This window comes from Antechinus flavipes, chromosome 2 (genome assembly GCF_016432865.1).
Source record: "Antechinus flavipes isolate AdamAnt ecotype Samford, QLD, Australia chromosome 2, AdamAnt_v2, whole genome shotgun sequence".
Classification (NCBI taxonomy): Eukaryota; Metazoa; Chordata; class Mammalia; order Dasyuromorphia; family Dasyuridae; genus Antechinus; species Antechinus flavipes.
In genome coordinates this window covers 81,482,241-81,508,755 of record NC_067399.1, presented here as the reverse complement: position 1 = coordinate 81,508,755, position 26,515 = coordinate 81,482,241, and the positions used below count along the sequence as shown (strand labels likewise).

General features: G+C 34.7%; 1 protein-coding gene across 10 annotated transcripts in view; it reads right to left on the bottom strand.

Annotated features, from left to right (window-relative positions):
• Positions 1–26,515, bottom strand: part of RMDN2 (regulator of microtubule dynamics 2) — a 77,854-nt gene that overhangs the window by 39,235 nt on the left and 12,104 nt on the right. For 4 of the 10 annotated variants that reach the window (XM_051975118.1, XM_051975121.1, XM_051975119.1 and 1 more), the window contains exons 1-2: positions 4,645–7,285; positions 2,985–4,037 (exon numbers count right to left, since the gene is read on the bottom strand). In XM_051975118.1, the coding sequence (XP_051831078.1) occupies positions 2,985–4,037; positions 4,645–4,661 (1,070 nt within the window). In that variant the 5' untranslated portion in view covers positions 4,662–7,285. Of the gene's footprint in view, positions 1–2,984; positions 4,038–4,644; positions 7,286–19,542; positions 20,013–25,231; positions 25,474–25,682; positions 26,057–26,515 lie in introns of those variants that run through there. The other 6 variants (XM_051975124.1, XM_051975125.1, XM_051975128.1 and 3 more) reach the window with 3 other exon arrangements.

Genomic DNA, 26,515 nt, shown 5'->3' with positions numbered 1-26,515 from the left:
ACAAAGTATAGTAGGGAACAAAGGAGCCAAGATCACTGTGATATCCTGGGGCAATATTTAGTCAAACTCTGTACCACTCTTTCCTTCCTTCTTTCTTCCATTTCTTTTCTCCCTTTAGAATGAACAAAATGACCATGGTTTGTTTAAAATAACTAATCTTTATAACACTTTAAAGTTGATAAAACTCTTTCCTCTAAGCCACCTTATGAGATGGGAAGCATGAAATATTACTATTTCCATTCAACAGGTAAGGAAATTTGAGGTCCAAGAAGGTAAGTGATGCTCATGAGCTTAATTAACATGAATTAATGTCAGAGTTCAATTGAGAACTAAGGATATTTTCTAGTATGAATCCTAAAAAAGGGGGGGAAGGACAATTATCTAAGAGGAATGTGCTATGTGAAATTCAATTCAATTCAGTAAGCATTTTTTAAGTGCCTACTCTGTGTCCAATGCTCACTTTCGTGCATTTAAGTTATACCAACCACACTAGCCTTCAATAACAACAGCTCTTATTTCTGTAGCATTCAAACCATTTATAAATTCCTTTCTTCACAATAACCCTGGGGTTGGTGAGGACAAAAATATTCTCCCCATTTTCTAGCAAAGTAATAATTTACCCAGACTCTTAAAGCTAGTAATTGCCAGACCAAGGGTTTGGCCTTAAGTCCTTTGAATCCAAGTCCAACATTCTCTATGTCTCTAATTTTCTCAATGTAAATACAAAATTAAAGTCTATCCAGATAAGTCCAAAAAAAATTTAGAATCCCCCATACTTGTAAGTACATACCAAAATGTTGCTCTAAGAGAAAGAAACATTCCCATATGGTTTTTCTAACAGCAAACAGAGATGGAGCCATCTGTTTTCTCTTGGGCTTAATGATTTACTAACATTAAAATAGCACATTTACATACATATTTTGCCTCTTTCTCACAGCATTCAAATTTGTCTATATGTTGTTCTTGATTTATTTATTTATTTATTTTTGAGTGGAGAGGCAGGAGGGGACTAGGGAATCACTTCTTCACAGAAAGGTGTTTTCCTTAATGGGATCATTGACAGTTGATGATGATCAACTCAGAAAATAGTTGTGGATTAGAGGTAACATTCTAGGGATAGAAGCTGATGAGACTACCAAATGAGATGGCATAGAATGAAAAGAGAGCAGAACTTGGGGCAGAGTTTGAAAGCTTGCTTAGAACAATTAAACAGATATGAAACTGATGCCATTTGGCTAAAGGAAAGGAATTGTTCACAGAGGCAAAATGGTGATTATTACCACCAGGCACACACAAGCACACACAAATAAAACTCATTTAATAAGGCAAATAGCCTATTCAAAATCTCTTCCAATTATTTTCTAACACTGGTGCTGAACAAGTATTTCTGGTCATAGTGACCTTGGCTTTTGAATTGTTCTATTGTTCCATATAAAGCAGACTGGAAAAAAAAATCATCACGGTCTATTTAATTGCATAATATGCTAAATAGAGAAAAATGAACATGGAAATAAATGGGAGTAATATCTTGACCCACTCTTATAATCTGATAAGTAGTATCAAATAATATCTATTGTCTTCCATTAGTAAAAGCTAAAATTTAAGTAAATCTGTATCTTCATAGCTGCTAATGCATATTTTTTTTTCATTCATGGAATGTGATTGAGGGAATAGTTCTAATTTTTTTTATTGATTGCAAATGGCGTGATTCTATATAATTTCTAGTTCTTAAAAAATTATTGGAGAGTATTCTTTACCCACTGAAACTGACTGCACAGTTCTGTGCAAAGACTTGGTGCATACAAGTACGACTTCCTTTCCAGTATATCATCCTAAGAAAGTAGGAAGAGAGTTAACTAAGAGGAATGCTTTTCCAGATTATCCAAAACCAAGGTAATCATATCTATGTACACCACTTTAAAACACTAGTTTGTTAAAAATGGATCTGTTTTCTTAAATTGTCTATAGCATATAAAGTGGATTGGGTTACTTTTGTTCACTTGAGATACTTGTTTTAGAAAATCTTCTTGATAAAAAGACAGTGTGACATTAAAAATGGCACTAAAATAAAAACTCCTTCATGGCAGGTACCTTTTCAGTTTTGCTTTTGTATTGTCAACATGGTATCTGGCACCTAGGAAGCCATTAATAAATGCTTGATGGGAATTTACAGAATTGAGTAGGCATCAATTACTACTAAATGATATGAAAGAAAATGAGTAGTAGGTGAATTAAATATAGATATACGTTTCATGCTAATAATAGATAACATTTATGTAACACTCACTATGAGCTTACATCGTGCCAAGTGCTTTACAATTTTCATCTCATTTGATCCTCAAACCAACTATGTGCTATTATCCCCATTTTACATAAACTGAGGCAAACAACTTAAGCGATTTGCCCACAGCCACACAGATAGAAAATATCCTAGCTTACATTTGAACCTAGACCTTTCTGATTCCAGATCCAGTGCTCTATCTAATGCACCACTTAGTTGCCTCTAAATTTACTCATAAATTTAACTGCCACTCCATCATCACTACCACCAATACTACTACCCCAGTGGGCAAAATGTAAAGGAAAAAAGAATTAAGGGATATAGAATCAAACAGAATTGTTCTTTTACCTAGACCAATTTAAAGATTTTATCTTTAGAAAAGGAATAATACAATTGATTCAAAAAACTTTTGGGATGAATAGTTTCTAAATTGACTCTAGAAATGATCTAAAGGAAATAATATGGCTTTTGACCCTGCTTTAGACTGACTGAATGAATAGGTCCTTATTCTGAGAGTGTAGTCAAACCTGCCTGTGCTTAAATTATTTGTGGATTAATTGTAGAGGGAAGTTAAATATGAATTCCTTGAACCTATCTAAAATTTGCCTGGTGGAGAAATTGGTTAAATATAATCAAGTCACCCAGCATATGCAGACTGAGATGAGTTTCCCCTCTTGGAAGGCGAGTGAAGCTTTGTGGTAACCTGTTCCTAGAAGATGTTGGATTTACTTCATCATCACCATGGGATACTGAAGTACTTTGATTTTTCAAGTTGCCACTTCTCTTTTCCTTTTTCTTGAACAAAGAGGACAGTGTACTTTTGGATATGAATTTATTAATCACACTTGAATGGTGACCTTTGTTCTTTGTAGCTTGAGAGGAATGAAGTGCATTTCCCCCCCGATTGCCACTTGAGTCTAATGAATCTTGAATTTTATCTTGAGTATTTAATTTGATGTTATCTTGAGGTTCCTCAAATGACTCTTCTTTTTGAGAAATGCCATTGGTCTCTTTATGTTTCCCAAAAAAAGAATACAACCCAACCATGGTGAAGATGATGCTAGCTGTGCTCTTAGGGTGATTCCGGTTAACTACACCTCGATGGCTAGGTTTGGTAGGATTTTTCTGACTGGTACTGGTTTCAGTTTCAGTTAAAATCTGAGGGTGGCTTGTACTAGCTTCATCTTGATAAATTTTAGGCAAAATTTCACTGTGATCCAAATGAGGGGTTATTTCATCAATTGGGTGGAATTGAGTCAGTGCTCTAAGTTCATCTTCAGAAGTAATTCCATCTAGTTGAGCGATAGAAGAAAGTAAAATTTCACTACTTTTTAGAGGTATAGAGAGAGTTGTCTTTACTGGAACAGGAATAAAATTTTCACTTTTTTCATCAATAGTAGTAATAGTTGTTGGTTGAAAATAATTTAAAACTCTTTTTATTCCCAAAGAAGCTTCTCTTTTTTGAAAACGTCTGGATTCAGTTTTCGGATGGAAAGCTGATGCAAAATGTTTTTGACTGCTAAATAAACCTCTACCTGTAGGAGGAGGTAAGTCAGCTACACAAGACTTTTCTAAATTACCATTTTTTTCCTTACGAGAAGACTTGAGTCTTTTTTTTAGAGACCTGCTGGTAACTTTACAAGAAATAAATAATCTATTGTCCTGAGGATCAAGGACAGCTTCATGTTGACGGAGACCAGAAGCAACTTGTTCTTGATTAATGTCTTTCCTGGATTCCCTGGCTGAAAAACAGCAGCTAAAGGAAAAAAATTGTGAACATGAGGAAAAATATAGGGAATAGGGTGAAATCTTGATAAGTCCCTTAAGATAATGTCATTATATAGACTATAGGGAAGAGAAGAAATAATTTTGGGCTGCACAAGATGATGTAGTTTTAATAGGACACTTAGTTAAATAAATAAGCAGAATTGCCAGAGACCAAGATGCTGTCTCTATAATACTTGCACTTAATTTAGTTTGTAAAGATTTCATCCTTTAGGTATGAACCCAAGGAGATAACTGAAGCATATGGAAAACAAACCAAGTTGTCAAATTGGAATTAAATATTCTTTAAAGGAAAGTTAGACTATATAATAACTAAAAACATTAGCTTCTAATACACTTTGCAGAAAATTAATACAAGCACATAAAGACTTTAATAGATCACTGTTTATGATGTGTGTGATATTTACATTTTTCAACAGTATCTTTGGAGATGAAGGTAAAAATCAGCATTTAGACTGTCTAAGAGCTCATTATTTTGAATTTAAGAAAGCAATAAAGCTTGGGTTATGAATAAAAATAAATGTCTTTTATCATGTAAAACATAATTAAATGGAAAACTAATATAAACATGGACCTACCTTAAGCATTTTCCCATACTGATAGTCTTAAAGAAACTGAAACTATATTAGACTCCTTTCCTATGCCACCATATTTGATTAACTATGTTTAAGAAATTCTTTACAAGTAGGGCAAAATCACATAGTAATAAAGAAGCATAAAGAGTGAACATAGCAACAGCACAGAATGTGATGACAGAGTCAACAGAATACGATGACATCAGTTCAGAATAAAATTGTTTTATAAATTGATTTTCTAAAACCTAATCCATATGAATGTAGAAAGACTGCCCCAATGAAGTTATATGCAGGGTACAAATTCAATTCAATTAAACAATTCAATTCAAATCCAATTCTATTGAACAACTTTATTTGTCAACTCCTATGTGCTAGAGTCACCATATTATAAATTAGGGATAATACAAAAATTTAAAAATGGCATTCTCTTTTAATATCAAAGATGTTATAATGGAACAAAATAAAATAGTTATGTTCAGCACAAATTAGAAAGGGAGTAAGCAAAGATGATATCCAGAAAATTTAGGGGCCTGCTTTCAGCCAAAGGAATTAAGATAGGCTTCATTTATAGCATTAGAAGGTGCCATTAGTTCTTGAAAGAATAAGTATTTTAAAAAGATTTCTCTAGGGTTGGCTCAGCGAGGACAAATATACAAAAGCAGAAAAGGAAATACCAAGATTGAATTGATTTAGCTAAACCATAAGAGAATACATGAAAAGGAATAATGTTAAAAATAAATTGAAAAGCTGGATCTAATAAATCAGCATTTAGACTGTCTAAGAACTCATTATTTTGAATTTAAGAAAGCAATAAAGCTTGGGTAATGAATAAAAATAAATAACTTTTATCATGTAAAACATAATTAAATGGAAAACATTATATCAATAAAGGGTCACAGAACTGTTCAGAGAGAGGTACCATGATCATTAGGAGAAGTGCCTTTTGGCAGCTATGGAAAAGGGAATTGAAGAGAAATTGAGTGTGAAGTAACTAATCTATTATAACCATCTAAATCAAAGCTTATTAAACTCTAGGTCATGACCCCATATAGGGTCAACATAGAGGTTGCAAAAACTTTGGCAACAATTCTGAATGTGCAACGACCAAAAATTAACTCAAAATCTAACATGTAATGAATCTAAGGTGTTTCTGGTAGGGCTTTGCCCAAGTTGCATCCTGTAATTTTGCTGCAGCTTTGTTTCTCAAATATTTTGCCAAGATTTAATTCTTGTTCAGCTCTAGTTTTTTCATCAAAAATAAATTAAAATCCCCTTTTTCATTGAATGTTCATCTTTCCCCCTGAAAGATAAAGCTTAATTTTGCTGGATAGCTGATTCTTCGCTGCAGTCTACAGAATATCATATTCCAAGCACTTTAATCCTTTTAAATGGAAGCTGCTAGGTCTGGTTTTCCTTGACAATTTCTTGAAAGATGTTGTCTAGGGCTCTTTTTTTCATTGTAGTTTTCAGGTAGTCCAATAATCTTTAAGACTTTCTCTTCTGGATCTATTTTCCAGGGCAGTTGTTTTTCTGATGAGGTATTTTATATTTTCTTCTATTTTTTTCTTTTCTTTTCTTTTCTTTTTTTTTTTTTTTTTTTGATTTTTGTTTGATTCTTGATGTCTCATTGAGTAATTTGCTTCCATTTGTTCAATTCTAATTTTTTAGTGAATTATTTGCTTCAGTTAGCTTTTTAAAAAATCTCCTTTTGCATTTGGCCAATTGAACTTTTAAATGAGTTGTTCTGTTCGATGGATTTTTTTTCCACTTCAGAAACTGTTTTTCAATGAGTTGGTTTCTTTTTCCATTTTGCCAAAAAATTATTTAAGGAGTGATTTTCTTCAGAAAATTTGTTTCCTTTCTAGAGCTCTCATTTAGTTTTCCCATTTTCCTTCTCTTTTTTAATTCTTCCAAAAAAGTCTTGTAAGATGGAGACCAACTTATATCACCCTTTGACGATGCATCTGGAGATGTTTTTCTTTTAGTGTCCTCAGGGTTTGAGGTCTGTTCTATAAAACTTATAAAGTTCTATAGAGCTCTTTTTTGCTTTTTTGCTCATTTTTAAAAGTTGAGGTCTGCTCTTAGAGCAAAAGGGAGATTTTTCTCAAGGTTCCTCTCTAGACAACAATGGCTTCATGCTATTCTAGGGCCGGTGTGCTAGGAATCAGGGGTTCACTATTTGCCTTCTGTAGTTGCTTTGGAAGTCTCACAGCTAATTTGCTGATCCACTGGCTTCTGAACCAGGGCAGAGTAGCCAATGATGCTGTGTTTTGGCTAAGAGCCTCCCACTAGATTCCCTTAACCGGTAGAACCCTTTCTGTCTTGAGTCTTCCTGCACCGCACTGCGCTGGGCTGGGCTGCACCTGCACTGGCCTGCAAATCTCTCTGTCACTTCAAAACCTGTTCAGAGGCTTGATCTGGTGTTGATTTGTGGGAAGCCAGGAAGAGTTCAAAGACCTTTCTATTCTCTGCCATCTAAGATTTAATTCTTTAAAAAAAAATTTTTATTATATATGCATAGGTAATTTTTCAGCATTGACAGTTGTAAATTCTTTTGTTCCAACTTTTTTCCTCCTTCCCCACACCCTTCCCCCAGATGGCAAGTTGACCAATACATATTAAATATGTTAAAGTATAAGTTAAATAAAATACACACACACACACACACACACACACACACACACACACACACAATGTCCAAACAGTTATTTTGCTGTATATAAAAAGAAGTTGGACTTTGAAATAGTGTACAATTATCCTGTGACGGAAATCAAAAATGCAGGCGGAAAAAATAGAGGGATTGGGAATTCTATGTAGTGGTTCATAGTCATCTCCCAGAGTTCTTTCCCTGGGTGTAGCTAGTTCAGTTCATTACTGCTCTATTGGAACTGATTTGGGTCACCTCATTATTGAAGTGGGCCACGTCCATCAGAATTGATCATCATATAATATTGTTGTTGAAGTAAATAATGATCTTCTGGTCCTGCTCATTTCACTCAGCAGCAGTTCATGTAAGTCTCTCCAGGCCTTTCTGAAATCATCCTGCTGGTCATTTCTTACAGAACAATAATATTCCATAATATTCATATGCCACAATTTGTTCAGCCATTCTCCAATTGATGGGCATCCACTCAGTTTCCAATTACTGGCCACTACAAAGAGGGCTTCCATGAACATTCTTGCATATACAGGTCCCTTTACCTTTTTTAAAAATCTCTTTGGGATATAAGCCCAATAGTAACACTGCTGAGTCAAAGAGTATGCACAATTTGATAGCTTTTTGAGCATAGTTCCAAATTGCTCTCCAGAATGGCTGGATGTATTCATAATTCCACTAACAATGTATCAGTGTCCCAGTTTTCACACATCCCTCTCCAACATTCTACATTATCTTTCCCTGTCATTCTAGCCAATCTGACAGGTGTGTAGTAGTATCTCAGAGTTGTATTAATTTGCATTTCTCTGATTAATAATGACTTGGAGAATAAGATTTAATTCTTTATGAAAAAATAAACAAGCACATCCATCTCAATTTATAAATGTTTTCTTCTTTAACAAATGGTAAAATTATATCTATACCAAAGAAGTGTTTTAAAATAAATTTCTTTATGATTTATTATCAGTAAACATTTGATTTATATACTTATTTTAAATATGTATATATCTAGGGTTGTGTAAAAATTTCTCAAGTGAAAAGGGGTTGTGAGTTGAAAAAGTTTAAGAAATACTGGTCTAGAAAAGTTAAAGAATCTGATGGAGAAAACCAAGGAGAGAATAGATAGAAATGAACTATAATGTTTTAAGAGGAAAATGTCAATTTGTCATTTTATTGTCTGTATACTGGACAATAAAAGTGATTTCACTGAGATAGGAAAATCCTAAGAAGGAAACTTTTACTAATATAAATCAGCAGCTGGGTCTGCAAATTTATTTTTAAGAGAGTTGGTTGGGGAAGGTGGAGCCAAGATGACAAAATGAAGGTAGGGATTCATTAGAATTCTCCCCAAATGCTTTAAATAATGACTCTAAATAAATTTAAAGTGTCAGAACCCAGAAAAAGACAATGTAGAACAACTTTGCAGCCAAAAGAGGTGGGAAGGTTGGTAGGAAGGGTCTGCTGCACCAGGGTGGGTCTGGGGCACAATCACAGCGTAAGCTAGGCCATATAGCCTGGGTCCCAAGAAAGCAGAAACAGGTCATAGGGCCTCTATATTGGGGGCAGTGGTGGGAATCTCAAGACCTCAGGCCACAGAGGCCAAGGACAACTCAGCAGGGAAGATTTGGCATATTAGGGAATGAGGGGAACCCCAGAACATAGGGTCAGTCTTTGGGAGCCATTGAATCAATCTCATTGACAGCAGCAGTGGCAGGTTCTGAATATATCAGCCCACAGATGGGGTTGGTTCAGGACAGTAGGTCAGAGGGAGATTGCAGGGGACTTCTTTGCTGGCACTGTCACAAAACTCTATTGCTTTTCCCACATTCAGATCAGGGTAGCAGTGTTGGTTCACCATACAGGTCCCTAGAAGGATCTCTGAAAACTGTAGCACAAAAGTCCTATAGCTTAGCTCATTACACCTTCTACTCTAGAAACAGAGTCCTACTTTAACAAAAATTAAAAAGCCAAAATAATAAACTGGGAAAATGATCAAGCAACAGAAAAATATCCTGACCATAAAAAGCTACTAATATCGAAACACACACTCACAAGATGATAACAAAGTCAAAGCTCCTACATCCAAAGCCTTCAAGAAAAATAAGAATTGATCTTGGGTCATAGAAGAATTCAAAAAAGATTTTGAAAATCAAGTAAGAGAGGTAGAAGAAAAATTGGAAAGAGAATTGAGTGATGAAAAAGGAAGTACAAAAAAGCTAATGAGGAGAAGAATGCCTTAAAAAGCAAAAATGGCCAGATGGGAAAGGAGGTGCAAAAAGCTCACTGAGGATAACTCCTTAAAAATTAGAATTGAGCAAATGGAAGCTAATGACTTTATGAGAAATCAAGATATACTATAACAAAACTAAAAGAAGGAAAAATAGAAAAAAAGTACAATAGCTCACTGGAAAAACAACTGACCTGGAAAATAGATCCAGGAGAGAGAACTTAAAAATTATTGATCTTCCTGAAAGCCATGATGGAAAAAAAGAAGCTGGACATCACATTTTTAAAAATTATCAAGGAAAACTGTCCTGATGTTTTAAAACTAGAGGGTAAAACAGAAATTGAAAGAATCCACTAATCATCTCCTGAAAGAGATTCCAAGATAAAAATGCCTAGGAATATTAAAGTCAAATAACATAACTCCCAGGTCAAGGAGAAAATATTGCAAGTATCCAGAAGGAAACAATTCAAGTATAATGAAGCCAGTGCTAGGATAACACAATAATTAGCAACTTCTATGTTGAAGGACTGGAGGGCTTGAAATATGATTAATTCAAGAGAGCAATGGAAGTAGGATTAAACCAAGAATCACTGATCCAAGTAAATTGAGTATAATCCCTGAGGGAAAAGATATTCAATGAAATAAGTAACTTTCAAATATTCATGAAGAAAAGACTAGAGATGAATAGATGGTTTGATTTATAAATACACAACTCAGGAGAAGCATTAAAAAGGTAATCAAGAAAAAGAAATCATAAAGGACTTAAACAAGGCTTTATCTGTTACATTCCTACATGAGAAGATGATACTTGTAACTCAAAAACTTTCTCATTATTAAGGCAGTTAGAAGTAGTATATATAAACAGAGGGCACAAATGTGAATTGAATATGAAGGGATAATATCTACAAAAGAAAATAAAATCGAGGGGTGAGAAAGGAATGTCCTGGTAGAAAGGGAAAGGGAGAGGTGGAATGGTGTAAACTTTCTGCCATAAAAGAGGCAAAAAAACAGCTTTTACATTGGAGTAGAAGGGGGGAAGGGAGGAAGTATAAGTGAACCTTACTTACTCTCATCAGAATTGGTTCAAAGAGGAAATTACATACACACTCAATATGGGTATAGAAATTATTTTAACATGTAGGAAAGTAGGAGGGGAAGGGATATGAAGAGGGGAGAAAGCAAAACACTTTTGAAGAGGGACAGAGTGAAAGGAAAAAGAGAATAGAATAAACAAGGGGATATACAGTTAACAGTAGTAATTATGGAAAGAATTTTGAATAAAGTTTCTTTGATGAAGATCTGATTTCTTAAATGTATAGAGAACTGAGTTAAATTCATAAAAAAAGAGTCATTACCCAATTGATAAATGATCAAAAATATGATTATCCAAAAAGGTTATAAAATCATGCATATCTTTTGATTTAACAAAACTATTTCTAGGCAATTCCAAAAGATATTTTTAAAGATGAAAAGAACCTATATGTATAAAAATATTTATAGAAGTTTTTTTCTTGAGGCAAAGGATTAAAAGGGATATGTCCCATCATTTGGGGAATGGCTGAATAAAAACTGTGGTATGTGATTATGAAGGAATATTATTGTTCTAAAAGAAATGATAAGCAGGATGCTAATTAGAAAAATCTGTCCTCCATGAACTCATCTGAAATGTAATGTGTACATAGTAATAGTAAAGTTGTGAAATTATCAGATGTAAATAACTTTTTTATTCTCATCATTACAATGATCTAAGAGTATTATAAAGGATCCGTAATGAAAAATGCTATCCATATCCAGAGAAAGAACTGATTGTGTCTGAATATAGACTGAAGCACATTTTTTTCCTTGAGGGTTTTTTTTTTTTTTTGGGGGGGGGGGGAACTTATGTTTTCTTTGCAACACAACTTTTATGGAAATGTTTTGCATAACTTCACATGGGCATTTCTCAATGAAGGGGTACAAGGGAGGAAGGGAAAAAATCTGGAACTTAAAATTTAAAAAAATGTTAAAAACAGTTTTACATTTAACTGAGGAAAGTGACAATACTAAAACATAAAAAGAGTTAGTGGAAAACACAAGTTAGATGAGGTGCCCAGGATTATATAGTTAGTGTGGATTCAAAGATGGGACTTAAACCCAACTCTTTTTGACTCCAAGAGCATCCAATTTTGTATCCACTAGCCATATTGCATTTAATCTCATAATAATATTATAAATGTTAGGATAATATAAAGGGGGAAGAACGGAAGTTGGCATAGTTAACAGGAAGAAAATTATGATTATTTATTTACAAACAAAAATCTATTCTTCTCCCTTCTATTTATCCCCATTGGGGGAAAAAAGCTAATCACTTGTAGCAAGTACAGATAAATCAAACAAAACTAATTCCCTTCATTAGATAAATTCAAATAGTATACATTTGTATCTGTACCTTTTCTTAAGAAGTGAGTAGCATGTTTTATTATGGATCCTCTGGAATTATGGTTAGCCATTATGTTCATCAAAATTATCACAATTTTCAAAGTTGTCTTTAAAATATTGTTGTTATTATATAAATTGTCCTACCAGATATCTCATACATTTTTCATACTCATCATTTTCAAACAAAAGACACCTTATATCCTATTCCAAATCTCTCCCTTTTTCCCAAAGTCCTTTTTACTGATAAAAGCACTCCCATTTTCTTAATCACTCATGTGTCACCCTTGACTCCTCACTTGAATTTGCTTTTACATATCCCATCTGTTTCTAAGTAATGTTCCTATCTTCACTTACGAATGTTCCCTTCTCTCCATGGCATACAGTCACTATCCTAGAATAGATATTTATCACCTAATACATGGATAATTGCAATAAGCTGCTAGGTTAGTTTCCCTTGAACTCAGGTATTTCCCTTCTCTATCCCATCCTTTTCTTGTGACTATAGATAGCTTTGATTACTTTGTCTAAAAACTACCTGTTTGTATTCTTTGACCATTTATTACTTGAGAAATGGCCCTTATTTTTATAAATTTGATTCAGTTCTCTATATATTTGAAAAAATGGGGCCTTTTTCAGAGAAACTTGCTACAAAACATTTTCAATTATGACTACTGCATATTTCCCTCCACATCTCCTACTTATCTCCCTCCCACTCTATTTCATTTATTCCCATTCCCCTTCTCTTCTAAGAAAACAATCTACCCTTTCTTCCAAAGTGTTCTCTGGAATTTTGGCTCCATAGGGAATAACTTGCTTTTCTATTTAATTTTTTCCCTTTCCTATTCCTTTAACTTCCTGGTTCTGGCTAAGGTCTGACTCTTGATAACTTAGCCTCCCCTAGAATCCCTTTCTAGAATTGGCTGCTCTTTTATTCATTCCCCCTGATTTTTGATTGAGGCATGGGAGTTGGAATACACTTTGCTCCTCACTTATAGGTTCTCTCTTTACACCATTCCTTAATAACCTCTCTTCCTTTGAGGTTATTCAATCCATACCTATTCTCACTATCGCAATCCTGGTAGCTACTGTCTATCAAACTTTAGGCACTCCCTTTCCTTCCTCTGTGAGCTTCCTACTTGGTTCACAATCTTTCTCTTCTCTCCTCAATCTTGCTTTCATACTAAGGGACTTCAACATACATAGTGACACTCCTTTCAAATACCTCAATCACATAGTAACACACAAAAAATACCCTTTTTCCTTGCTATCATCCATAAATTACATCATATTACTTTTGTTTCCAGCCATGTCTGACTCTCTGTGATTCCATCTGAAATTTTCTTGGCAAAAATTAATTTGCTATTTCCTTCTTTAGTTCATTTTAGAGTTAAGGAAACTGAGGCAAAAAAGGGTTAAGTAACTTGACTCAGGGTCACACACTTGAAATTTGAACTTAGCTGCCCAAATGCACCACTTACAAGTTCATAAACTGAAATTCCCTTAAATGATTAAAATCTATTTTTGTTTCCTCTCTCTCTCTCTCTGCCTTGCAATCCCAAAACCTGTTCACATGATGACCTCCAATCTCTTTTATAATTCAGTTCTTTCCCAGGCCATGTCCCTGCACTAGTTACTCTCTTCCTTCTCCATTTTGATCCCTTGATATGTTACACTGTCAGTTTAGGCTCAGTGCATTATAATATGCAAACAATTAAACAAATACAAGATATATATACATGTTTATATGTGATATAATATATACATTATAATATATTTATACATCTATATAAAAATGTAGAAGTGTTATTCATTCTTCATTTCAAAGAGGACCAGGAACATCATGGGACAATGTCTTGAGAGAGCTGGATTTAAGTGAGGCAAAGTTGCACAATATCATCAGCCTCACTCTTTCTTCAATAGTTATCAAGATCCAGTGTCAAGACAAAAGTCAAAACGACTAGTAAAGGCAATGAATGACCTTGGTGTCTCTAATGTCTGATCAAGCTCTAAGCACCCCCAGCACCTGCCTCAGTTGTCTTCATGGATATTGGAACAAATATATTTCATCTGCCCATTCTGCTGAGGAAGTTTTCACATGATAGGGGTAGATATCCCACTAATTCACCAACAAGTTTGAGGCCTGTAGGTTATCCTCAACCTGGTTTAGCCATCCACTTGAGATGGTTTTAATAGGGTGGGGCCCCTCTTTATTTTATAGCTTCCTGAAACTATCCTTGAGAGCTGAGTAAAAGATGAGCAGCCCTGAAAAAAGCTCAGTAAGCCCTCATATCAGAATACTTTTTTTTAACCTCAGGGGTAAGGCACCAGTTGGAGAGACAAGGGAGTAGGAAAGGAGAAAGGATGGGAAGAAAAGACTTCTTGCAAAAGGTGATATTTAAGCTGAGGCTTTTCAGGAAAGCCAGGAAAAAGAGGTGAGGTGAATTCCAGACATGAAAGTCAGTCAGTAAAAAGTCAGGGAGTCAGGAGATGGAGTAGGGTCATACAGGTGATCCCTGACACTGCAGGAGCTGATAAGATAACCAAGTGAGATGATGTGGAGTAAGAAGAATGCCAAAGACAGGCCTGGAAGGCCACAGAAAGTCACTGGGCATAACCTAGAGATACAGCAAAGGAGGAGCAGTTTGGAAGACAGAAGGAGAACTAGAGGAGATCCAAGGAGAAAGCATCCAGGAAAAAGGGTTATATTTTGTCAAAGGCTAAAGGGAGGGCAAAAAAATGTGCTGACTGACAAAAAGTTAATAAACTTGTTTCATTCCTACATGGGAAGATGATACTTTAACTCTTAAGAACTTTCTTCTTAGTAGGGCAGTTTGAAGGAATATGCAGAGGACACAGATATGAGTTGAATATTATGAGAAGATATCTAAAAAAATTAAATTAGGAATGAAAGAGGGATGCACTGGAAGAATAGGAAAGGGAGAGAGAGAATGGAGTAAATTATCGCATAAAAAAAGAGGGCTGAAAGAGTTTCTATTGAAGGTGGAATGGTGGCAAGCAATGCTTGAACCTTACTGGCTGAAAGAGGGTTGGATAAAGAAATGTATCTGACCTCGCAAGGAAGCAGGGAGGAAGGGGGACAAGAAAAGGGATTTGGACAGATAGAAGGGAAGGCAGATTGGGGGAGGCAGTAGTCAAAAGCAAAATATTTTTGAAAAGGGTCAGGGTAAAAGGAGAGAGAGAAAGAAGACAGTAAAAAATAGAAGGGAAACTAATTATAGCTGTGAATGGGAATGGGATGAATATTCATAAAACGAAAGTGGATAGCATAGATTAAAAGTCAGAATCCTACAGTATGTTGTTTACAAGAATAACAGGAAGCAGAGAACACACAGAGTTTAGGTAAGGAATTGGAGCACAATTTATTATACTTTAGCTGAAATTTTTTTAAAAAGCAGGGATGGCAAGGATGATCTTAGACAAAGTAAAAGCAAAATAGATCTACTAATTAAATAAAGGAAGCATGAAAACTACATCTTACTAAAAGTTTCCATAGACAATGGAACAATACCAGTATCAAATATATATGTATATTTGGCATATGGTATAATGGTATAATATCCACATTCTTTTTTTAATTTAAATATTTTATTTTTTTCCACTTATAGGTAAAAACAATTTTTAACCTTGGGTTTTAGGTTCCAAATTCTCTTCCACCCTCCCTGACCTTCCTCATCATAGAGAAGGCAAGCAATTTGATAAAGGTTATATGTGTGTAGTCATGCAAAACATATTTTCATTCATTATAGTGTCAAAGAAAAAAGACAAAACAAAAAAAGTATACAAAATTTTTTAAAAGGATACTTTGATTTGTATTCAGATTCCTTTAGTTCTTCCTCTGGAAGTAGATAACATTTTTCATCATAAATCTTTCAGAATTGTCTTGGATCTTTGTATTGCTGAGGATAACTAAGTCATTTACAGTTGTAGCATTCAAATTCTTAAAGAAGAAGTTAAATGAGTTACAGGAGAAACTAGACACAGTATAATTACATCAGTGGAAGACCAACTTTTCCCTTTCAGAATTAGATATATCTAACTAAAAAATAAACAAAAAAGAAGCTAAGAAGATGAATAGAATTTTTGAAAAGTTAAATATAATAGACCTCTAGAGAAAACTGAAAGGAAAACTGAAAGGTACATGGAACCTACATAAAAATTGATCATATATCAGGGCATAAAATTCTCACTATCAAAAGCAGAAAAGCAGAAATATTAAATGTATCCCTTTTAGATCATAGTACAATAAAATTATGTTCAATAAAGAATCATGGAAAGATAGGTTAAAAATTAATTGCAAACTAAATAATCTAATCCTAAGAAATGAGTAGATCAAAGATCAAATTATAGACAGTGTCAATAATTTCATTAAAGAGAATGAAAACAATGAGACAATATACCAAAATTTATGAGATGCAGCCAAAGCAACACTTTTGCTAAATGCTTACACCAATAAAACAGAGTAAGAACAGATCAATGAATTGGGCATACAACTCAAAAAACCTTAGATGGATAACAAATTTAAAATCTCTAATTAAACACCAAATTGGAAATCCTGAAAACTAAAGGTGAGATTAATAAAATTGAAATTAAAAAAACCATTTAACTACTGTAAGTAAAATTAGGTCCTGGTTTTAAGGAAAAAAACAATAAAAGTTTGGTTAATTTTATTTTTTTAAAAGGAAGAAAATCAAATTACCCATATCAAAAATGAAAAAGGTAAAATTCATCACCAGAGGTAAGTAAAGCAATTACTAGGAGATATTTAATTCAATTTTATCCTAATATATCAGGCAATCTAATGTGAAATGGATAGTTACAAAAATATAAGTTATCCAAAGAAGAGGAAATAGAATATTTAAATAACGCTATCTTAGAAAAAGAAATTGAACAAGACATTATTGGACTCCCTAAGAAAAAAAAAATTCTCAGGATCAGATGGATTCACAAGTGAATTCTACCAAACATTTAAAGAACAATTTAATTCCATTATTATGTAAACTATTTGGAAAAATAGACAAAGAAATCCTACCCTATTCCTCTTATGACACAAATATGATATTGATACCCAAACTTTCAAAAAGAGTAAAAATAAAGAAAACTATAGGCCAATTTCCCTCATGAATATTGATAACAAAAAATAAGATACTAGAAAAAAATTATAGCAATATGTCACAAAAGTCAAACACCACGAGCAAGTGAGATTTATTCCAGGAATGCAGTTCTTTTTTTTTTTTTTTTTTTAAAGGAATTTAGTTCAGGGATAGCTAGGTGGCGCAGTAGATAGAGCACCAGCCCTGAAGTCAGGAGGACCTGAGTTCAAATTTAATCTCAGACACTTAACACTTTCTAGCTGTGTGACCCTGAGCAAATCATTTAACCCCAGTTGCCTCTGCAAAAAAAGAAAAAAAAGGAATTTAGTTCAATATTAGGACAACTATCAGCATAACTGACAATTTCAATAAAATATGATTAGAAAAAGCATTATACAAAAAAAAAACATTCATTCCTATTAAAAACTCTATAGAAAAGTAAAGAGTAACTGAAGCTTTCCTTAAAATAATTAGTATTTGTCTAAAATTAACAGAAAATATTATTTGTAATGGAGATAAGCTAGAAACCTGCCCAATAAGATCCCAAGATTGACATATTGGGTTCAAACTCATGGGTCATGTAGTTTAAGATTCTGTTGTTAAAAGGATTCAAGGGACACAAAGAAATTTAAGGAATTAGAATAGGATATTAAGAAACAGAACTATTATTCTTTGCAGATAATATGATGGCATATTTGAAGAATCCCAGAGAATCAATAAAAAACTAGTTTAAATAATTACTTTAACAAAGTCACAAATTATAAAACAAATCCACATATATCTTTATCTTCAGTATTTCTACATATAACTAACAAAATCCAACAGCAAGTAATAGAGAACTTCCATTTGAAATAACTGTAAACAATATAGAATATTTGGGATTCTACCTAATTACAAAACAGTTTTCACACAAATAGTCAGATTTAAACAAGTGAAAAACATATTAATTGCTCATGGATAGGCTGAGTCAAATAATAAAAACGACAATTCTACCTAAATTATATCATTACTCAGTACCATGACAATCAAACTAACAAAAATTATTTTATAGAACTGGAAAAAGGTTTTGTTTTGTTTTGAAATAACTTGGAAGAACAAAAACTTAAGGGACCTAATGGGGAAAAAAAAGGGAAAGAAAATAATTTAACCATACCAGATCTCACCTGGTCTGGTGATTACAAAGCAGTAATCACCCAAAACAATCTGGTACTGATTTAGAAATATAGTGGCAGATTAGTAGAACAGATTATCTAATGTTTGATACAAAGATCCAGATTTTCAGGACAAGAATTTGCTATTTGACAAAAACTGTTAGGAAAAGTAGAAATTAGTTTGGCAGAAACTAGGTCCTGCCCAATACCTCACACCATAGGCCAAGATAAAGTCAAAATAGACACATGATTTAGACATAAAGAAAACTTTACATCAGATCCATGGATAAGAAAAGAATTTACTACCAAACAAGAGATAAGAGAACATTACTAAATTTAAATGGACAATTTTTATTACATTAAATTTTAAAAGTTTTTGTGCAAATGAAACTTTCTGCCTATCCAAAGAGAAGTAAAAGATTCATAACACAAAATAAGAAATGCAGGAATATATTTTAGACATGTCTAGTGTAGAAATTTATTTTGCTTGATTATCTATTCTTAATTCAGTATTTTGGGTTAAGAAAGTCAGGCAAGTTACAGAATAATAATCAACTCCAGATAATCTAAACAATGTATTTACAAAGAGAAAAATCACAAACTAGAATTCACTAAAGGAAATATTTTACAAAATATATTTTCACATATATATATATATATGTCCAATTTCTGACATTATCAATAACTTCTGGTACAGAAATTCCCTTTATATTCTAAAATATTTATTTCTTAAAGAAAATTTAAATCTCGGATTCTCAATTTTTAAATGGGATTTAATTGTTTTCTCTATAAAAAGTAAGCAAACATGAAAAATAATCCTTAATTATTATTTTTTACTTATGTTTGGTCTATGATTAGAAAGCAATGTACAAGGCAATACATAGATTACATTCCTGGGATTTTCATAAGGTTGTTGAAAAGATAATGCTTTGCAAATCCTGAAGCATTATATTGTATGTAAAATGATGATGATGATGATGATGAAATAAATAATCCCAAAATTGACATATCAGCGGGAAATTCTAAGTATAATGAACAACAAAAATCATATAAGGCTTTGGGACCAGATGATGGCTGCCTGAGAGTTACTCAGGGGTCAATTCACCTGACTTTTTGGCCAGTAACATGGTTTTCCATTTAACTAAGGTAATCTGGGTGGATTAAAAATATATCCTCGGAACTCATTACCTACACGAATGTATAATGCAAAAAATAGAAAAGATTTATTTTTGAAAGGGTGTGAGCAAGAATAACTGGCAGAGTTTATAATGGCTACTAAGAAAACTGAATTATAATTAACCACTGATTCAATGTAAGCAACATTTCGCAAAGACTTACCCTCCTTCACTTTCTGCCTCTTCAGAACTATTGCTAGTTGAGATGCCTCTGCCTAGCTTGGCTTTTTTCTTTCTAGCTGCCTGATGTTGAGGACTAGTCCTATGCATAGCTGCATTCCCTCGTAGTTCAACTCGAACATGTTTCTCCAGCTCTGGAATAGCTTCTTTAAGAAATTTGACTTCCTCTTTGAGTTCTTCCACACTCATCAGTAAATCATTTAATTTCTCCAGTATCTGAAACTGACTTTGCTGTAATACCACTACTGTTCCCCTTTCATTATGAACTGCATCTTGCAAACTGATTGAATGAAATTCATTGCTCAATGACAGTAATTTAGGCAAATTCATTGAGCCAGGTTTACGAATTTTTTGGTACCACACAATGATCAGGCTTATTCCAGCAGTCCCCATCATGATGCCAAATATTAATCCTTTATTTGTAGATTGAGACATCTCTCTGTTCTTTTGTTTCTGAAATTACAAATAAAAATATAAATGAATTTCTTTTGCTTTGTCTAATTAAAGGCAACAATGTGTAGTTCATTTCAAACAACTATATTTCCAAGAATATATATATTTAAAATTTATAAAAATGAAAACAAATATAATACGATTTAAAATGGCATTAGAAATTATATATTTAGAGTAAAATTCAAATAAAGTATTATAAAAATATTTTTTACTGAACTTTCTTGTGATTACAATTTTATTAAATCAATTCAGAAAAAATCTAAAGGTGGTAGCTATCTGTTGACACATTACAAAGGGACAATATCTGTGGAGATTTCTTAAACATCTAACTTGTTGCTGGACATTCCTAAGTGGTTTCTATAAAAATGTGTTCCTTAGGATTAAGTGCATAGAAATCACTGAGGTTATTTACCACCACAGAACTAAGATGTTCTGAGAAAACACTATTTTTCTTGCAGAAAAACTGCAAAAAATAGAGAATAAACTATAGGAAAACTCAGTAGCATGTGAAATATAATAGTTTTCAAAAAAAATTACCTATGTAAGAATGAACATTTTTGCCTTCTGAACTTCCATTATATGCTAGTATAAGTTCACTAATATTTTTAAAATTTATAAATTAACCTTGCTGATTTTATTTCGTTTAGTTTTACTTTTCCAATAGTTTCAATCCACAACAACCTCATAAATAAAATCTCATAAGTAAAATCATTTCAACTAGCCAAATATATGGAATTCATGAAGTTCTATGAGTGACATAAAATATTAGTATGCTTAATATTATATAAGCAGAATTAGAGAGCCAGTAGGCAACTTAGTAATGCTCTAATCCAATATACTATATTGCACAAAAGGATTGAGCTCCAAAGAATTTAAATCATTTAACAAGGTCACAGGACTAGTCAGACCAAACTAGAACCCAGTTTTACCTTACCTACCTTCCACTGTCCAAAGTACTCTGTCATTTCATTTCACTAGTAGCTTTGATGTCATACTATATTTTAAAAACTGATATTAAGAACTTTTATTTTCTCCAGAAAGCTACACATAAGTGCCTTATTTATCTAAACAAAAATTTATTAAGTGCCTACTACATATGTGTCAGGCACTGTACTCATTGGGGGGAGGTACAAAGAAAAGCAAAAAATAGTGTCCTTAAAGAGTTCACAATCTAATTAAATTCTATTATGAATTAGATCTTTCCATGTAAATGAATTTTCCAAATTACTGAAACTTGCCACTTTTGGGGGCACAACTAGGTCACATAACCTGGAGTCAGAAAGAATTGAAATCTGACCTCAGAACACTTACTAATTGTGTGACTCTGGGCAAGTCACTTAATCTTATTTGCCCCAATTTCCTCATTTGTAAAATGAACTGGAGAAGCAAATGGCAAACTATTCTGGTGTCTTTGCCAAGCAAACCTAGAGTGATGAAGAACTATACACAATTGAAAAACAGCTAAACAACTAAAAAAAATCCCAGGATTATTGTGAGAATTAAGTAACATGTAAATTGTTTTATGCACCTTAAAATGTTATATAAATGCTATCGTCATCATTATGATTAGGTCCATATATCACATAATGAAGATATATGAATTTGGCATTTATTTGTATTGGAGGGTTTTTTTTTTTTTATTTGTAAACATGAATTATAAGGTATTATAACTATTCTAAAAGGTATCCTAGATTTGGAGTCACAGTGAAGAAATGAAGGCTCTTGCATCACAAGTAAAAAAAAACCCTCAAATCTGAGAATAATAAAGTTAGACTTGGCCTTTCATTATTGGAGATTCTTCTTAATATCTGGGTATCTTTTTTTAATCTTATGACAAACATGTCTCCACAATTACAGAGATATAGTTCTTATTCTAATCAGGAGCTTTTGCAGCATTTTAAAAGTAAATGTAGATTTTCATAGATAGCAATGGGCCGGAGATGTACTGAAAGCAAACAAAAGAAAGAAAAGCTAGTTTTGTAATAGCTTGGAAGAAAGAGATGTAAATTTAAAAAATGAGGGGAATGGATAATCAAGAAAGTGAGAAATATATTTAATGAGGAGGGTATTAAGAGCTAAAAGTATCAGAAGCAATCAAGGCTAATACAATTAAGGGTAGTTTAGGGAACTTAGGCCAAAAAGGACAAATAGGAAAGATGTTAGTAAGGACAAATTTCAGGGTAGAAAGAATAAAGAAGATATAGCAAGACAGGTTAATCTCACTTGAGATCTCCAAGAACTGAATAGAAGCAATTTTAGCTCCATAAAATCTGGAGACTAGATCCAGAAAATTATTCAGGAGGGGCTAGTTCCCCTCATTCATAACATCTGATGGGGTTCGCTAGCTTCTTTTGTTTTAAAGGAAAGTTAGTAACATTTTATATATATATATATATGCATGTATATATATAATATATATATATTATGGTTAGGTCAAGTTTCCTATTTCATTAATTCTAATTCATTAATTCTCTTCTCCTTGTTTTAACTTATGCCATTCTCCCTTCTTAGAATTCCTTCCTCATCTCCAGATAATTAAAATTAAAGTTAAGAATCAGAATTGGAAGGGACTTTAACCTCCAATCCAATGTAGGGCATTCATTTTACAATATCAACAGAGAGTTATACATTCTAAGTTGGGATATTTTAATGTCCAGCCAATAAGGATAAGATTTCTGATAAGATTACTAAACTGGAGATCAAAGGCATGTTAAAGATAAGGTAAATTTAGATTTTTAACAAAGTTAAAAGTTCCATTTTCTCTGAAGCCTTATCAATTAACCCCATCCTACAATAATCTTTTCCTAAACTGTAGTAATAATTATTGTATACAACCCTTATTTAGTCCTTATTTTAAAGATTATATTAAATCTGGACTGTTTGCCTCTTTTTGTATACCCTACTGGTAGGCATTTAACTGATAGATTTCTTATCATATGATGATTCCTAATGTTAAGTATCATTCTCTCTCTCTCTTTTCATACACACATACACACACACACACACATTCACATTTCCCCAATCAGACCATAGGATTCATGGGTCTAAAAACTTTAGTTTTGTATCTCCAGCACCAAATAGATACCTTCTACTTTGTATGTATGCAATTCATTAGGATTTAACTAAATTTAATCAATTTTTATTGCATGTGCAAGACAAAGTAGAAAAATAAATATGAATAATACTATGAGTGCTATAGAAAAGGAAACCAAAAATACTTCAGGTTGAGGAGATCAGGAACATTCCCCAAGTGCTCTCCCCTCAGATGACTTTACCCTCTAGTTTACCAAGACACTTTAAACTATTTAATAGAAATCATCAACACCTCCTTTTTCTAGAACTCCTAACCTCTTAAGTAATCTCATCCAACCTGTTCTCTCTAGTTTCAGAAAGGAGGGCTCTGTTTCTTGAGGCAGTCAGGTGACATTGTGGATAAGGTATTGGGCTCCTGTGAAAGTGAGGCAGGTTTTGAAATTCAGGCCTCTCTGGCTCCACATTCACTTGTCTATTCACTGTTACCTCTCAGCTGACTCAGAAAAAGCTTCTTATTGAAGGAGACACTAGAGCTAAACCATGACGATTTCGTATTCTAAGAGGAGTAAAGAGGAGTGCATTCCAGGAAGGAGGAATAACATGGGCAAAGTCATGGTGGTAGATGTAATGCTAAGTTGGGCAATGGCCAATGCTAGGACACAGACTGTATAAAGAGCAACAATAACATTACAAATGGTCCTTTCCTAATAGCCTTACTTTTAGTTGTCTGTTTAGTCCATAATCTATTAGAAATATTCCTCATGTAGAGAGAGGATTTGCTTAGATGATTTCTAAGGTTTTTTTTTCCACCTTTAAGTTCTCATATATGGATGAAGAAAAAAAATTATTTTTCTTCCTCAAAACGGTAATGAATATTTCTAGCTAGGTTAACAAAAGCCTCTTTCAAAAATTAGGACAACAATCTTGAGTCCTTCTTGATGGTGACAATCCCACCACAGAAACTGTTCACAGATCACAGATCTACAACCAGAAGGAATCTGAAATCACTTACACAACTTTTTTATTTTACAGATAAGTAAACAGAAGCTCAAAGAGATGAATTGATTTGCCTATGGTCAGAAAGATAGTTAAGTAGTATAGGTAAGGTACAATCTTAGGACACAAGGCCAAATCCAGTCCTTTTTCCTATACTCTTAGGATCCCCAATATTCCCAAGTTAATAGTCAACTAACTAAAAGTATTTTACAATGTTTCATACCAAAGTTAGGGACCATTTTTTATATTATCACTGTGTTAATTATACAAACATAGGGTTCACTTCATTCTTGGCTTACCAAAACTAATATTATGCAAACATAATTCACATTCTTCCTAAAACTTTGAGAATCTAGGCGGGCAGAGAAATTACATATGAAACTGAATAACAAAGCAACAAAACTCAGACGTCTTCATCAAGGGAGTTAATATCAATCCTTTTCTATCTAGTATAAAGCAAGTATTAAGCCCTTAACAAATCCTTGTGTTCGTTGAAGATAGTTTTCTTCTGCGTAGTGAAAATAACTATACTAACAGGAATACATTCTTTGTTACAAAACTCTTAAGCATCCTCTTTTTGTTTTGATAATTGTTCCTGTCCTGCCTTTTCTGTTTGTTTTTTTTCTACAACTGCTTTTTAATAAACATTTCTGGGTTGAGTAGCTCAGGAAGAGAAAATGTCATCTGTGGACCTGAGTTACAAGTGTTCATCACCTAAGGGTGAGAGTGTGACAAAAATCCCTTTACCTGTCAATATCCTGAGCTGGCTCACTGGTGCAGCAGCTACTAAGGACCCTAAAAATCTCACATTCCCCACCAAGGAAGGAGCTCCCCATGTCAGTGAAATCTCAGATCTACTCATCTATCACTCATCCATTGAACTTTCCACTTTCCCCACGTTTTTGTGTGAGCATATATTTTTTAAAAAGCAACTACACCTAATAGACATGACTTTTTACAGGATCCTCTTTGAAATGCTTGTTATTGATAACTATTCAATTCAAAATAACATAAAAATGTTAAAGGATCATTAAAGAAAGATTGGAAGCACTAGGATATACTCAAAGGCCTGGATCTGGAGGCAAAAGCAAAGGTCTCAAAACTCGCCCTCGGCTAATAGACCGCAAGGCTGAACTCGCCCACCCCTCAGGCTGCTTCCAGGTTTGGATGCCGGTTCAGAGCTAGAGGACCTGGGTCAAATGCTGGTTCGGTCACCCTTAGGATCATGGCCATATCAATGTCGCTAGGTAGCCTCAGTTTCCCCAGATGTACGAGGGGGTGGAGCTCAGGAGGTCCCTTCCGGTGCTAGTGCTGGAGGTTCGTGGGAATAGACGGTTTTCGGAGTGAAAAACCAGCGATGAGGGGCTCCCGTTCCTTTCTCCGAAGCCTGAATAATGAGGACGCGAGGGAAGGACCGCGGGCGCAAAGCATAGGTGCGGATTGGGGGAAACCGCGCGAGGAACACTGGGGGGATGGGGAGGCGCAGGCGCATTGGTTTCTCCTTCTCCTCCCTCCCCTCACCCGCATTGCCGAGGGCCCGTCCCACCCCCCATCCCAGGCTATCTCCTTTCCTCCAGCTGCTCCCCCACCTAGAGCGCGAGTCCCCTTCTCCCGCCCCCAGCACCGCCCTCTTGTCCTTACCCCTACGCTGCACGTGGGCTTCCTGCCACAGGTCGAGGGTGGCCGGCGCGGCGCGGCGTGGCCGACTCTCACTCCCTCTGTTGCGAGCCCCGCGTGACCCGGAAACCCAGACTGGCGATGCCTCCGGGGGGTCGGGGCTACACGCGGGATTCTCCGGCCTCCGCGCCTCAGGCAGCTAGCTCCCGGATCTGGCGTCGGGTTCTAGGTCCGAAGGCTGGAGGCGGGCGGAGCTGAAAGGGCCCGGCCAGCAGCGTTTGGTCCGGCCTCCTGTAATCTGAGGAGGAGGCCAGGCCCAACGCCAGGCCCTTTGCCCTGGCCGGGCCGTTCCGGGCACTTTGGCCCTTCGATTTTTGTACCCAAATTAGGGCTAGTGTTTAGCTTCGAAAGGGTCACACACACACACACTCTCCACCCCCCTCCCTTTTTTTTCACCGATGAGCAAACTTTAGGAGGGTCTGTCACTTGCCCAGTCCTTTCCGCCTGACCACTCGTGCACCCGAGGCTCGAATCCATATTCAGTCGGGCCTGAAAAAACGGGTTCAAATCCCGATTGATGGGAACTAGACCTTGTACCTCTTCTCTCTGGGGTATGACCTTGGCCCATCACTAGCTCCCCAGCCTCAGTCTTGTTAACCAGAAAGTGAGAGGGCTCCTCACAGCCCTTCGAGGCCCTGGGGGCGAAGGGGTTGGGGGGAGAGGGGGCGGTATAGAGTAAAAGGACCGGGAGATGCGCTCGGAGCTGACCTTAAGAGATTACGAGGCCAACTTTTAAAAAGACAGTGTTCAAATACACAGTTACAGTAGAAAAGAATTAATACTTGAACTACAATTTA